The 14,057-nt window shown below is 39.7% G+C and overlaps 2 protein-coding genes across 2 annotated transcripts; one reads left to right on the plus strand and one right to left on the minus strand.

The window, feature by feature from the left end:
- Positions 1-9,893: 9,893 nt before the first annotated feature.
- Positions 9,894-11,686, minus strand: LOC140922605 (uncharacterized). Its single transcript, XM_073372586.1, has one exon. The coding sequence runs from the start codon at positions 11,415-11,417 to the stop codon at positions 10,365-10,367; it is 1,053 nt and encodes a 350-aa protein (XP_073228687.1). The 5' UTR covers positions 11,418-11,686; the 3' UTR covers positions 9,894-10,364.
- A 236-nt stretch (positions 11,687-11,922) lies between these two features.
- Positions 11,923-13,673, plus strand: LOC140922606 (uncharacterized). Its single transcript, XM_073372587.1, has one exon. It carries the CDS (start codon positions 12,116-12,118, stop codon positions 13,046-13,048), a length of 933 nt encoding a protein of 310 aa, XP_073228688.1. The 5' UTR covers positions 11,923-12,115; the 3' UTR covers positions 13,049-13,673.
- The last annotated feature ends 384 nt before the right edge of the window (positions 13,674-14,057 follow it).

Below are 14,057 nucleotides of genomic sequence, written 5' to 3' on the forward strand. Positions count from 1 at the left end.
CCAGACAAATTACATCATTGCCAGAGATCTAAAAAGTTATTTACATGCATGTCATTTCAATCATCGCCGAAAATAAATCGCATGTCATCACAAGAGCCGCTTTCATACAATGAAAGTTTAAAACACCCGACCATCGCAGTTTTGATAATTAAGAGGCAGTCTCCCTAAAAGCGTTCCACTCGATTTCGGACTCGAAAAAACTTTCGCCTTATATTTTTATCATCAACACTACTATCCATCCTAATAACGAAATTGCAGTTAGAATGAGGAAATTGTTTATTTTACTGCCGTTCCCTAGCCTGCTTAGCAGGCGTCGAAAGGGGCAGGGGGTAGGGAATAGGGAGGAAGGGAAAAAGGGGAGGGGGATTGGGGAGAGGGGGAGGGGACTCCCTTCCCTTTTCCCTTTCTCCCTCCCCCCTCCCCCTCCCCTTTTTGCGCCTGCCACGCAGGCTAGCCGTTCCCAGCATGTCATTGCTGGACGACCGTTAGCAGCTAAAATATGCAAATTTTAGATGCTGTCAGTGCAGGTTTTTAACGATCGTTTAAAAGTTCTTCGGGTCATCAAATCCTAGACTGTTCGCACTCATTTGGAAGCATATTACTTCTTCTTACTGTTCCAATACCATTTAGGCATTATCTTTTCGTAATCAGCAAAAACTGGTCGTCTTTATTTCACTAACCCAAAGAAAGCAAAATGCACGAATAAATGCCTCAAAAACATCACAAAATTCTCAAAAGTGGCACCGAAACTAGACCTAAAAACATGTTTTAGTTAAAGATTAAGAGCTATTTTGTCAAGTTATGAAATAAAACTTGTGGCACAACGCGATTCAGAATTGAAGGATTCGTCTTAAATTTGCATATTGATGCTGAAATGACAATTTTTCTATATACATATATACATATATATATATAATTTTTTTTTTTTTTTTTTTTTTTTTACTTCATTTACAAGAAAAATCAGAAATAGGTTAAGCTTATAGAAGATTAAGTTTGCTTTTCCACTGACCTTCGTATTAATAGTCTCGGCCGGCCGTCCTTTGTTCGACTCCCAGTAGTTGGACTTCTTGGTAGTAGAGTGTGGGTCGGGAAAAATACGCATTAATCCCTACCCCACCCCTCACCCTTTTCTTACTCGCATCTCTCGGAGGGTCGCCCCCACAGTCTGAACGCCTGAAAGAGGCTATTCGATATACTTCAATCCCGTTCTAAACGAACATTTTTGTTTTACAGATAACATTAACGAGAAACATGGTTCTCCTGTCTAGTGTCAGGTGGAAATATTTACATTTTGCAGCGAGAAGGTCCTTCACACATTCACCTTTACACTATATATGTGGGACGATGGTACACGGTAGTCCTTGAAAAAAAAATTACGAAAATATGGACTGGAGTTCAAAGAAGTAAAATCAACAACCCGCTAATCACGTCTACGCCGCAATAAATCTAGTATACTGCGTACTTATAAATTCCTATCAAGTAAATTGTTATTTGCCCTTAAAAAATTAAATCAGCTGTGAAATGTACATTGAATTAAGTTAGTGTCCGGACACCTTTAGGAATTTGATATTAGTGTAAATTTTTAGACGTATAAATCTACCGGCCTTCGATCACAAATCTGATTGTCTATGCACAGTGCTAGTGCTATTATGGTAATGCTATACGCTATCAATTCCGTGATGGACAGTGAGTGAAGTGACTGACTAGCCTGACAGTGTTCGGTTGTAACCTGTCTATACCACCACTAAATAAAACCGTTAGCCTGAAGTTGTTAAGCTTTGAACGACTTAGGGATTTATATTTGACTATTTTAGGGAAATGTGTACCACATCTTCGTTTCCTCGCATGCAACTGATTCTCGCTCGTTTTTTGTTTTTGTATTTGTATTTTTTTTTTCACAACATTTGTGAAGTATTTGAGTCTTTATATTCTTTGTCATAGCATCTCGGTATGCAGACATAAAAGCAATAAGATCCTCTGTGAGTGGCTCAACAACACTGTCCGCGGTAGGCTGGTGTATCAAATGAGCGCCGCACCGGAGTCGCAAAAACGAAATGATAAAGGCGGTGGCACCTAATTTAGTAAAATCGATATCAATATATATGAATTTGGATCCACACGGAGGGTCCAAAGGCCGATTCTCGAGTTTAAAAATGTGATCCTAGATCCTTCAGCTGTTGTTCAGATGTATGTATTTTTACATCATTAACGTGGTAGCCGGAATGCAAGCGTCTGTAAGAACAGGGTAATAACCGCTAACAAGACGTGAGACAAGAAAAGACGTAAAAACAGTGTAGGGGTCTCGACCTTGAGAAATGTTCATGCTGGGGAAACCTTCGACAATGCCGGATTCAGAGTTCGCGTCAGTTCTCACCTCCACTGATTGTTCGAATTCAGAGGTTTTTGTCCATGTTGGGCTTCAATAGAAACTTCTGTCGATGAATTCTCCATGGTACCAAACAATTGTCATGAGTGCTCTCAGTAATATGCCTAAAGGTAGGTAATCACGATTTTGACAATTTACCCTCGACTCCACAAGGTTTAGATGTGCAAAGAATGCGCTCAGGAGGATGCGCTTATCACTTTCTGTTTCACGCGTGTATCTTCATATTTAAATCCGTCAGCTCATAAATGATATCAAAATGTGCAAGTGCATTAGCTGACTGTGTAACTTTATGCCGTAGTGCAACAGTGGTTAATATCAGGATGTTTGAGTTAAAGCCACTTCCTACTTTTCTCCATAACTTCATTATGTTTGGATCTTCAGTTCCCGCATATTTCTAAATAAAAAAAAAATGAGGGGACTATCGAGTTTATCATTGTCTGAACTTGAAATTACGATTACGACAATACCCATTGGCCCTTTTGTCGTTATCTTATCCCAGATTACCATCTTTTGAGAGTATTGGCTCTGCTTCACTTAGTTCAGACTTCGACGGATGACAGGTTTCATGGTGGCGAGAAGTAATGGTGTTCTGACATTCGTGTACTTTTATCAGTTGGGAAAAACCGCGTGAACTTCCACACTTTATTTTCTTACTTTCACTGATGTTGCACGATTCCAAATTAATGTTGAAACTTTATTATTTGCGTGTGCCAACTTCTTTATTAACTGGCTGCGATACAAAAGTAGCCTTGGACTCCCGACTGTCTCTTAGAGCGTGAAAACAAAAGGTGACCACTCTTAATAGGAAGAAACAGTCATTAAAAGGAAGAAACCTTCTAACTGAAATTTCATTAACAAAGGTCTTCAAATGTGAGCTCCTGATCAGTGGAAGGCAAATAAAGGAAAAATAGTAATTCGCCGTTCACAGTCCAGTACTATCGCCCCATGTTAGCGAATACAAGACAGTTCTTGGATTCTGGATCTCATTCCATGGATTCTGGATTCCGGGTGCTGGATTCCAGTCTTTTCAAGTGAAACTTGGATTCTAGATTTCATTCCTTAGTGGGGTACTTGAGCTCTATTCTGGATTCCAAAATCCTGGATTCCGGATTCCATAAGCAAAATTTTCCCAGATTCCGGATCCACAAGTAAAGTTTTTCCAGATTCCGGAATCCGGATGTCCTTACATGGGGCGAAGTACTAGTCAAACATTTTCTGACCTGTTCACGCATATTTAATTAAGCAGTGGGAAATTTACTTTTCTTTCTAACTTTCGATTTTATGATGTGATGGATCGGAGTGACTTCTGGTCAATGCAGCTTTTTCAGACTGGACCACATTTTAAGCTAGAAGAGGTTTGGTTCTAAGTTGGTATTTTTCCGTCTTGACATAACAGATTTGGGCTACAGATTTAACACGAATGTTCGGGGCAGTGGGAAATTGAATGAAGCTTGGAAAGGTATCTTTTACTTGCTGAACTAATTTTTGAACAATATATGTCATTGGCAAACGGGAAAAGGGACTTTTAATATAGTTTTGGTGGGAAAATGAGGCATATCTTACTTAAGAGTGGCAAGTATACTGAATAACTGAGGAATTTGCCTGTGACAGCAGCCGTATCGTCACGTAACGCAAATTGAACATTTGCCTAAATTTAAGTTGAAACCTTTAATTCTTAATCGCGTTATGCCACAAGTTTTATTGCATAACTTGACAAAATAGCTATTAATCTGGAACTAAAATATGTTTTTAGGTCTAGTTTAGGTGCCACTTTTGAGAATTTTCTGATGATTTTGAGGACTTTTTTCGTGCAGTTTACTTTCTTAATTGGACTAGTGAACTAAAGACAACCAGTTTTTGCTGATTAGAAGATAATGCCTAAATGGTATTGGAACAGTAAGAAGAAGTAATATGCTTCCAAATGAGTGCGAACAGTCTAGGATTTGATGACCCGAAGAACTTAAAAGAACGATCGTTAAAAAACCTGTATAACAGAGACTAAAATTTGAATATTTTAGCCGCGAATGGTCGTCCAGCAATGAAATGCTGAGAATGGCAGTAAAATAAACAATTTCCTCATTCTAACTGAAATTTCGTTATTAGGATGGATAGTAGTGTTGATGGCAAAACCCAGTATTAGGCAGAAGTTTTTTCGAGTCCAAAGTCGATTGGAACACTTTTAGGGAGACTGCTTCTTAATATTCTTATTTAAGTTTGGACCACTCAGTAGTATCTGCTTGTTCCAAAGAAACCGACGCTTTCAAGCGATAGAATTCGTGGACCGACACGTTTCGGAAAAGCTCTAAATTTAATCTTTCCTAAGATTTCTTCGCAAAACAGACGTGGCTTCGATCATGCAACGATTCTTAGTCCCAGTTTCCACGGTGTCCGCAAGGAACGCCTGGCACAATGACCTGCCTTTTATGTCCTAAATATGACGAAAAATCCCGGTGGGGGCGGGGGGGGGGGGGGGGGGGGGGGGAGCCCTGGAGCCCGGCGCCTGACCGGAGCGCGTGATAAGCTGTTTCGGCACGTACACGGTAGTTGGCGTAAACATTAAAAGGAAATGTTCTTATCTCCAAATGATGAAGAAGTAGCTAATTCTTCTAAAAGATACCCAATTCAAGACTAGAGTACACAAACCATACCCTATTTCAGACCAAAGTGATTGAAATTGATACCCTATTTCAGACCAAAACGGCTAAAAAACCCCCCAGGGCAAAAAGCGCGTTGCAGATTACGAGTCTCGCTGCTTACGCAAGCGAGACTAATCACATGCATGAAACGAAATAGGACAAGACGCTATAGGAGCGTTCACTTCGGCGTCGTGGTTGTGGAATTAATTGTGAATGGGAAGGAATAGTAAGAAATGATATTTTTCCGAATATCCTTCCGCACAAATACACTTACTTTTCTCCTTTGAGTAACAGACGTCTTAACTTCTTCACCGAAAGTCTGCTAGTCCGAGGGGTCATCTCCGCCAATATCCTGTTTCAGATTCTGTTATGAAGAACCTGTATGCTATTACTTCTCATCAAATTCCTGCTTTCGATTATCATTTCTGTCATAAATAAATTGCGCACGACGAGATCTCAGTTGCATTTCCTTTATTTCCTCTACAACAACACTTTCCATATGTACAGTTAACTTCACACCTTCTCCAGCAACGTGACTAACATCAGTGCACTCCCTTACACAACTTGCTGAAAATGCATAATCTCCACAACAACGCAACATAATCTTTATGAAAAGCAATAACACACAATATAAAAACAAGTATAAAAACATCTACTCTTCCAAACAAAACTAAAAGAAGAACAATGATAATGATGTTTATCACAATGGTTATGAAACCACGGTAACTGCGTTTTGCTTCTCCTTGTTGAGAATCTATCACTTTCCGAATCGCTTCGTCTTCAGTCACGCAACGCAAACGACCGTACCTCTTCCTCGATCTTCCTCTTTCAAATAACTCTTGCTGCAATAATCTCCAGTAATCGAAATCTCTTCACTCTCAAACTTTATACACATTTCTGTTGCCAATTTTTTTTTCTATGAAGGCATGTAAGTTGTGCAATCTTGACTTATTTAAAACTGATTTCGAGATATCCGGCCTCACTTCGGAAATAAACTGCAAGTTTACGACATTCTTCAACGTCGCAAATCCTTTAATACTTTGCGCTCCGCCTCAAATATTTATTGTAGCCGAAAGAACTAGAAGTGACCTTGCGATATCTCCAACTCATCAGTGCCGTAGCAAGGTTAGATTTATTTGGTGGGGCCAACCACGTTCACCGAAGGCGCGAGCTGCTAGGGGGGTCCGGAGGCATGCTCCCAGGAAGATTTTGAAATATAGGGTCTCTGAAATAGCATTTTCAGCCTTCCGAGGGCATTAATTTCCAGCAATGTTTCTTTGTTGAAGCCATGAATAAATAATTTTCACGCTTTATCGAACCGAAATGAACACATTGAACCGAAGAGCTGCGTGAAGAGCGTGGCCGCTGAACAAATTAAACGTATCTGTCAAAATTAATAGGGAGCCCCAGTACTCCCCCCCCCCCCGGCCCCTCCCTATGCCACGGCACTGCTCATTCCGGTGTCACTACGTCAAAACCGAATCTTTCCCTCGTGCATAACTTATGGCTTCTTTTCACATTTCAAATTACTTTGGGTCGTAGTGGAGCAATCGGCTAATCCCTCAATTTATAGTCTGATTTGACGGGTCACACGTAAGCCGGTTCAAACCTTTATTTCTTCCAGAAGTAATACTTTCTCATAATTATTTCTTTCCCCTAAAAGATCAAATCAAAGAACTCGAGGATACCTCGAACTAATTCCGAAGCAACTTCGGGACATTCAGAAGCAACTTTGGAACATTCTGATCTTGAGCTGTGCGAATCCTTAACTTCACGCTCCGCCGAAGTAATAATGATCGAGTTTCGAGTCCGAGTTGAGTTAAAGTTGAGTTTGATTTAAGTTTGACTTAAGATTGAGTTAGGTTTGAGTTACTGTTTTTAGCGTTTATTTTATTTTAGTCTATTATTTTTACACTCTGTGAATGAAAATGATGGCAAAGATTATCGGCGTTACACATATTTTTATATATCAAGTGCCTAAATTCAATAATTTTTCAATTTAACAAAATGGAAAGGGTGCAGACAGCCACACCTCCCTTCCCCTGCCTTGGAATCCCCCCTCTAAGACGCCAGGAACAGGCTATTAATAATGAGCACATTTTTCTAGTACTCCAAGAACGTATGACTAGTACCACCGCTTAGTTCCTGTTATCATTTTCCTCGATTTCAACAAGAAGATCAAAAGACTTCCGCAGAAAGCACGCTACATTTCCCGTGATTTTAACAATAAATTCTAAAGAAGGCTGGAGTATCCGTAACAAAAGAACCTGACCTGTGCGATCTTGGTTTTTACATGTATACCATCAGTATAAAATATGCACTGTGAATTGCGGAGTGGGTATTAAGAAACGAACGAAAATTCTCAAGATAGATTAATAAAGGAACTTGATAAAATTGCAATGCACGTATTAGTATATATTCTGACCGTGCACCACACTAGTAGATTTAGAAATGACTATGCCTGGGACTTTCTAGACTTCGATTTCAGCGAAATTACCACCCATGCATACAGTCTCAAATGTAACCTGCATGCTCCATTTGTCCTTTAAATCAAACAAAAAGAGAAAAAGAAAAAAACTGCGCGAGCCACACGGGCTATCTCAAATAAAACTTTAGTAACAGAAAACAAGAGGGTCATGATTATCCAGGTCGTTTCACTTCAAAATTCAAGAAAATGAAATAGACTACTCTGGTCACCTAAATTCTTAATGGCACTTCTTTACTTTATCCGCGTACTTTGTTTCTTTAACGATAACATTTTTTTAAAAATCTAGACAGCTATAAATCGTACCTTGCCTTGGCCGAGAGAACGCACGAATAATCAAAGAGTCATGACTTGGCTGTTTACATTCCCCTATTTTTCTATAGTCGAAATTGAGCGCCCGTTATATATAGTTTGTTGTATTAAGTGCTCTATCACTACGATCGTACGGGAAAATAGTTATAGGGGGACCTTACCGTAGCAGTTTATACTAACCGCCTGAAAAATATCAAGTGAACAATGATAAATTGATCTTCTAGCATTAAGTGAAGCTGGCGTGATTGAAAAAGCCGAGTTTCGCTGGGAGTATAAGAGTACATGGGAGTTGGGTCTCCTTCGTTTTGAGGAGAATGCCAACACACTATCTTATATGACACTATATCGGGATAACCAGTGCTTCGATCTATATACGGATCGGGAGTCCATGCTACAATTGGGTATCTGTAAAACCAGGAACAGGCTCGGAACACCCCCGGAACCCCCTCAGGCCGGAGCCTACATATCCCAGGACACCCCGGAACACCCCCCTGACGGGACGGACTCCCCTCGGAACACCCTTCATGACAAAAATTAGGCCAAAAAAATTACAAAACCAAAAAAAAAACCCTAAAAAACATCGATGAATGAATAAATGTCTTTCATTTGTAACTGGAAAACGGAGATTGGGTCAGATTGACAAATTCACGCTAAGTGTGTGTGTGTGTGGGGGGGGGGGGGGGGGGGGGGGCGAGAGGGGGACTCTCGGTCGCGAATGCATCAACAGCCGAGGGCAAAAGAACAGTTAATTGTTATTGGTCCATGTTTTTCCTCCACTTTTTCATATTTTTGCTCAATGCCCCTTATAAAATTATTCTCTTTTGTCATCGGCTAGGAAGAGAGATCAGTTAGAAAGGAGCGATACCGGGTATCTAGCATCTGAAAAGAAAGTTTTATGTTTGAAATATTGCTTTTCTAAAACATGTGAACAAAGCTCTCCAGTAACGTGCGCCCATGAACAGTTTCGTTTCCCAATGCAGAAGCGTGCCTACCCGCACCATCTATAAAAAAAGGAATAATAAAAATCTCAAAAAAAAAAAAACTAAAATAAACGGTGAAAAAAACAATTCTGGAGAAAAAAGGCATTTTTTTGGTAACTCAAACTTAACTCAATCTTAACTCAAACTCAACTCAAACTCAACTCTAACTCAACTCAAGCTTGTCACTCGATAAATAGCCGATCCCGCATGAAACAACAAGCGTGAAATAAATTAGTAATTCAAACGAAAGCTATTATGCCCAGTGAAAGGTAATCGGGATTCCGAAATCCGGGAACGTGTTGCCCGTGGAATCCGGAATCTGGGAAAATTTTCCTTGTGGAATCCGGAATCCTGGGCTTTGGACTCCGGAAAACAACTCAAGAAATCCGAATCCCACAACGATTGCCGAATCCGGAATCCAAGATCCACTGACCTATAGAATATTTGCCATGCTTTGTTCTTTAAATTCAATTATGTATCAGTTTGATGCTGATCGCGTATTGTGGGAATGTAAACTTTTATTAGTTTTCAACAGTTTATTTAAGAATGGTGGTAAATTGTCATGGTAATATTACTGAAATAAATGTAGTTAGTATTTACCAAATCAGTGAAAAGCAATTTTCGCGCGTTTTGATTGGCTCCCGTAACTTGGAATATCCTTGGCAATTCACTATTTTGTTATTTATTTCATCATTACTATACCACAATTATTTATTACCTTATTTGCACATATTTATTTATTCATTTTTATTCTTGCACTTTGCACTGGAATTTGCTATATGTCCTTATAGGATTTTGCAAATAAATTATGTAGATGTAGATGCATTTGCACTCAGTTCAGACGTAGAAACAAATCAGTTAGGCCCCCCTCCATTCCCTTTGCAGGGAAAGGGAGGTCCTTCAAAACAGCCGTCACCATCTTGTATTCCTCTGAAAATGCAAGAAATACTTAGAAACTAAAGCTTTTGCCATAATAAAAGTTTTAAGAATCTTAACATCAACTTGAGATGTGCAAATTTGTTTGCAATACATTGTGCGTTTTTGGACAAAAAAAGCAAAACAATTTGAAGTTTTGATAGAATAGATGGGTTGCGGTTGCCTTTGACGTCAAATCTCGCCAGCATAGCAACCGACCCCCTCTCCGTGACACAAAATGTTGCCAAAAAGAGACTTAGAAATAAATCAAAAACTAAAGAAAACGAAAAAGAAATTTTGAGCAGTTTCGGGCAAAGTATTTTCGTCAGTGGGGACGCTACTACCTACTACGGGAAGTAGTCTCCTGCGTTTGCCATCTAAAACAAAGTGCAGAGGCCGCGATTTGCTTGAAAGAAAACCTTACTTTTCCGTTTAATTCTGGTCACGTAAAATGTCATGACATCCATACTCAATCGTGACGTGAATTAGTTTTGAAAACGAAAAAAAAAATAACATGTGACCTTGACGTTGCCGTTTAGATTTTTATAGCAGATCTCCAAAAAAAGACATGGACAATACAACTAACGTTACGCATCGCTGGACAAAGACCCTTTTTCAAATTATGCCTTGGGTCACGACATCCGGTAGTGCTACGATCTGATATCAAGAAATACAACCGAGTAAAGAGTCTGCTGAAAAGCCTCCGCGAATTCGTCTGAAATGAGGCACATTTGAAAAGATGAGGGTCTGGGCTCAAACGCTAACTCGCCAGATGTTCTGTTTGTCGTCAGTGTGGCAATAGGTCCTTCAATGAAATCATAAGAGGTTATCAAACTCTTTCGTGTTTTGGCTGTTCTCTGACCCAATCTAAACGAAGAAACAATTTCGCGCCATCTATCTTCATGTTCGAATAAATTAAGTCTTCTAGAATTATCCAAAAGCCTGCTGTCGACTTGAAAAGCCAAAATGGCGGGCTTTGCTGTGGTGCTCTTTGCCCAGTCAAGAGCATCACCTAAATTTCTTGTCAAATAAAAGCCTGAGCCACAGCTGAAATCACGCTTCTCTCTTCCAGCACACAAATCTATTCCCCGGACTAATATGTCGGCCGCGCTGAGATGGTCTGTGCCATGAAAAAGCGCCACGTTTTGATCACCTTGTGACTGACTGTCGAACAATGTATAAGTGTCTCTACACGCACGAGATTCCTTCGTCACCCAGTTCATTATATTGACGTGGCGAGGGCTTTCTTGACTTTTCCTATCCTCATTTGTCATATTTGGGAAGTGAAACCATAAATTGGTTATGTTACCTTGAAATGGAAAGTTCACAGACAGGGCACTCCATGTAGGATTGTACTTCAGCTCATCCCTGATAAAAATTTCTGCCCATTCGCACGCTTCAACGTGGTGTTGCGAATTTCCTGCGAATGCGCGCGTCAATATTGTTTCAAAGGCTTGACTGTGCGGGTCAAAACCGATTTCGTCAAGCAAATCTCTGGTGAGTGATGATTTGGTTTTCGAGCAAACTGACTCACACTTTGCTTTTAAGAAAGTAGTTATCCAGCCAGTGAGTGTATAACGATCACGCAATTCGGGCGGCATTTCGTCGAGGCGGTCAAGGAAGTCGAGTTTTAACCCGAGCAAAGCACATAATTGTGAACAATCTTGATTGTCCCACTGATCGGTACAGTCTCTTTCCAACATGTTAAGCTTTGAGTTTCGTGGTTTATTTCACGTCCTATGAGGATTCTGATTTTTCCGAAGTTCTTCTGAATCTTAGTAGTCAAAATAAATGGCCCTTGAACAGTTCCCTCATCCCTGGTCACACTTGTATTGGATTGATTCTCGCCAACGTGTACGGCACATTTCAAAAGACCAGTGCTACATGAGTCTTCAGTCTTCTTTTAAAAAACGGAGAGAGCATTAAATGCGAGAAAATAAATTTTCTAACCATCCATTTGAATATAAAAAACCCACAGAGCCACGTATTACTTATTTATTCTTGTCACTGGTTAGAGGAGGGTATTTCGCCATGGAAACAGGGTCGATATCAGCCACGTCAGCCAATGAACGTCAAGTAAATGAACATATTTAGGAAGGGAGAATTCGAAAATTGGTCTGAATTTTTGTTCTATGTGATTTTGAAATAATTCATTACTTCTTTTCGTTTCCCTGATGGAATTAAGTCTCTTCGCGTTAAAGTTGTCGTACAGCCAGTGCTACAAAGTTTGTAAACTTGCATCTTTTTGTCCAGGTTGTTTCATGTAGCTTTCATATAGCGCTCTATTAAATATGCTCAAACTCATTAATCTCCCAGATGTTTTGTTTTCATTTCTCAGAATTAAGGGAGTTTCTGGGAATTTGTAGCGATCAGCATTATAAGGGCAATAAGTGCTATTCGTATGCCGAAGGCACTGGCAATGTTTGAAAGGATGATAATCTCAAGCTCGATGGCAAACATTCTGAGTTATACTTGGCTAAAAAGATTTGATGCAAGCGAAATTAATCGATTAATTCAGACCTTGCAAGAAATGATCATGATTGGGTGGTTCAACAGGAAGACTATCGAGAATGTGGGGAATTTTCCACGAGCCACTCGACTATTCCTGCAAATTACGTCTCAATTCATAAATGTATTTGAACAGCTTGGAAATGTTTTCTTCACATGTAGCCGTTTTCCGTACAAGGATTCAGTCACTAATGAATGGTTCACTCTGCCAGATGATGAAATTGATAGGAAACAACCTGTAAAGGTAATAAATGTCGATAAAGACTGCAAGAAAAGTAAATGCTACTTATCCCAAGATGGCGTCGATGATTTCATAGACTCACTTATAGATGAAGATCATGAAGTATTCGTTCATGGAACCGGACACCTATACGCTCAGGACATTATCGAAGGAGGCATCGACGTAAAAAGAGGGGCTTGTCGCCAGGATTTCAGCAATGGGGACGGTTTCTATCTTGGTGATGACTTTGAGGAAGCTTGCAGATGGCCAGCATCTCGTGGACACCTCAACACCGCTGTCCTTGTCTTTCGTGTCGAGAAGACGGAGCTCCGAGGTCCAGATAAAGGGTTGGATCTGAGGAGTGATAAGAAGAGATGGTTAGAGTTGGTCAAGGAATTTCGCTCAGGACGGCCAGCTAAAAAATTAGTGAAAAGTTTGAAGGAGTACGACTTTATCGAAGGGCCTATGGCTTCAATGTCTAGCAAGAACCCAAATGTCGACTATCCGAGACAAAAGGAGGGTACCTATCAACTCTGTGTTAAAACAGACTGTTGTGCTGAGATGTTTGATCGAAGCCTTCATTCAGTTATTTTCTATAGACGTTAAGAATAATTTGTTTCCTTTGTTTGCATGCATGGTAAAACCAATAGCATTCTTCTCATTATCATCAGTATTAAAACGTATCGAAAACGTATGAATTTGTTTGTCATCATTTCTTTGAGAGCAACACCTATTGGTCAAACTAAGTCAACTATGGCTCTCATTTTCTCTTGCTGCTACATCGTGCGTGTGTAGACCATAAAGCAATGTATCTGTGCTCTATCAAAACGCATTATCTCGAAACAGGAGAATCAGCGTAAGAGGAATCTATAAAATTTCTCGATTATTTGAAGAGTAGGTAGTTTATCTGTGCTGTCACTGTTATAGAATCTACCCTTTTGCAAGCCGAGCATTAATGTTGCACTGTGTTGCAACTAGAACATCATAGATCACTCCCAAAAAATGTCAGAATCGTGAAACGACCAGTAAATATTAAGGGGAGTCTAATGAAAAATGTGCGAGCGAAGAATTTCAAAATAGAGAGGAAGAGATCAAGATACTGATGCTGATAGTTACTTTCTGCTGTTGCTTCCTTTAATGTCACTGACTTACTCTTACCTTAAGTGAGAAAATTACATTTTCAGTAAAGATAGGTTTTACTTTCTAAGTCAGAGCACACTCCTCGACCTCTCTATAAATGTTTATGTGGATGTTCCATCCGTTATCTCTACATTCAAATACCAACACCACTTCGATTCAAGTCACTGCTGTTTAGTGAATTCCTCGTCTTCCAAACCTCTTAAGCTTATCCTACCCAGTGGGTTTTTAAAATGATTCTATTGACATCATGTAAAAGGCATAAGGGATGTCGATTTTCAAGGTGTCACTCAAAGAAAGCAAACCTTCCATTTTCTGTGATAACCACCTTTACGCGTACATTGCAAGGAGATCCGATGGCATTCTAAACTGCTCGATTCTTGTTGGGGACTTGAATTTTTTTTACTATCATTAAAATTGCTGTTTTTAAATTGGTGTCCATGAAATCAGAAATAATATCATGTGCAAAATGAAAGAT

Source organism: Porites lutea, chromosome 13, assembly GCF_958299795.1.
Source record: "Porites lutea chromosome 13, jaPorLute2.1, whole genome shotgun sequence".
Taxonomy (NCBI): domain Eukaryota; kingdom Metazoa; phylum Cnidaria; class Anthozoa; order Scleractinia; family Poritidae; genus Porites; species Porites lutea.

What these genes read in the sequence shown, in the direction of transcription:
- LOC140922606 (XM_073372587.1), top strand. Translation starts at nt 12,116, where the DNA reads ATGCCGAAGGCACTGGCAATGTTTGAAAGGATGATAATCTCAAGCTCG.
- LOC140922605 (XM_073372586.1), bottom strand. Translation starts at nt 11,417, where the DNA reads ATGTTGGAAAGAGACTGTACCGATCAGTGGGACAATCAAGATTGTTCA.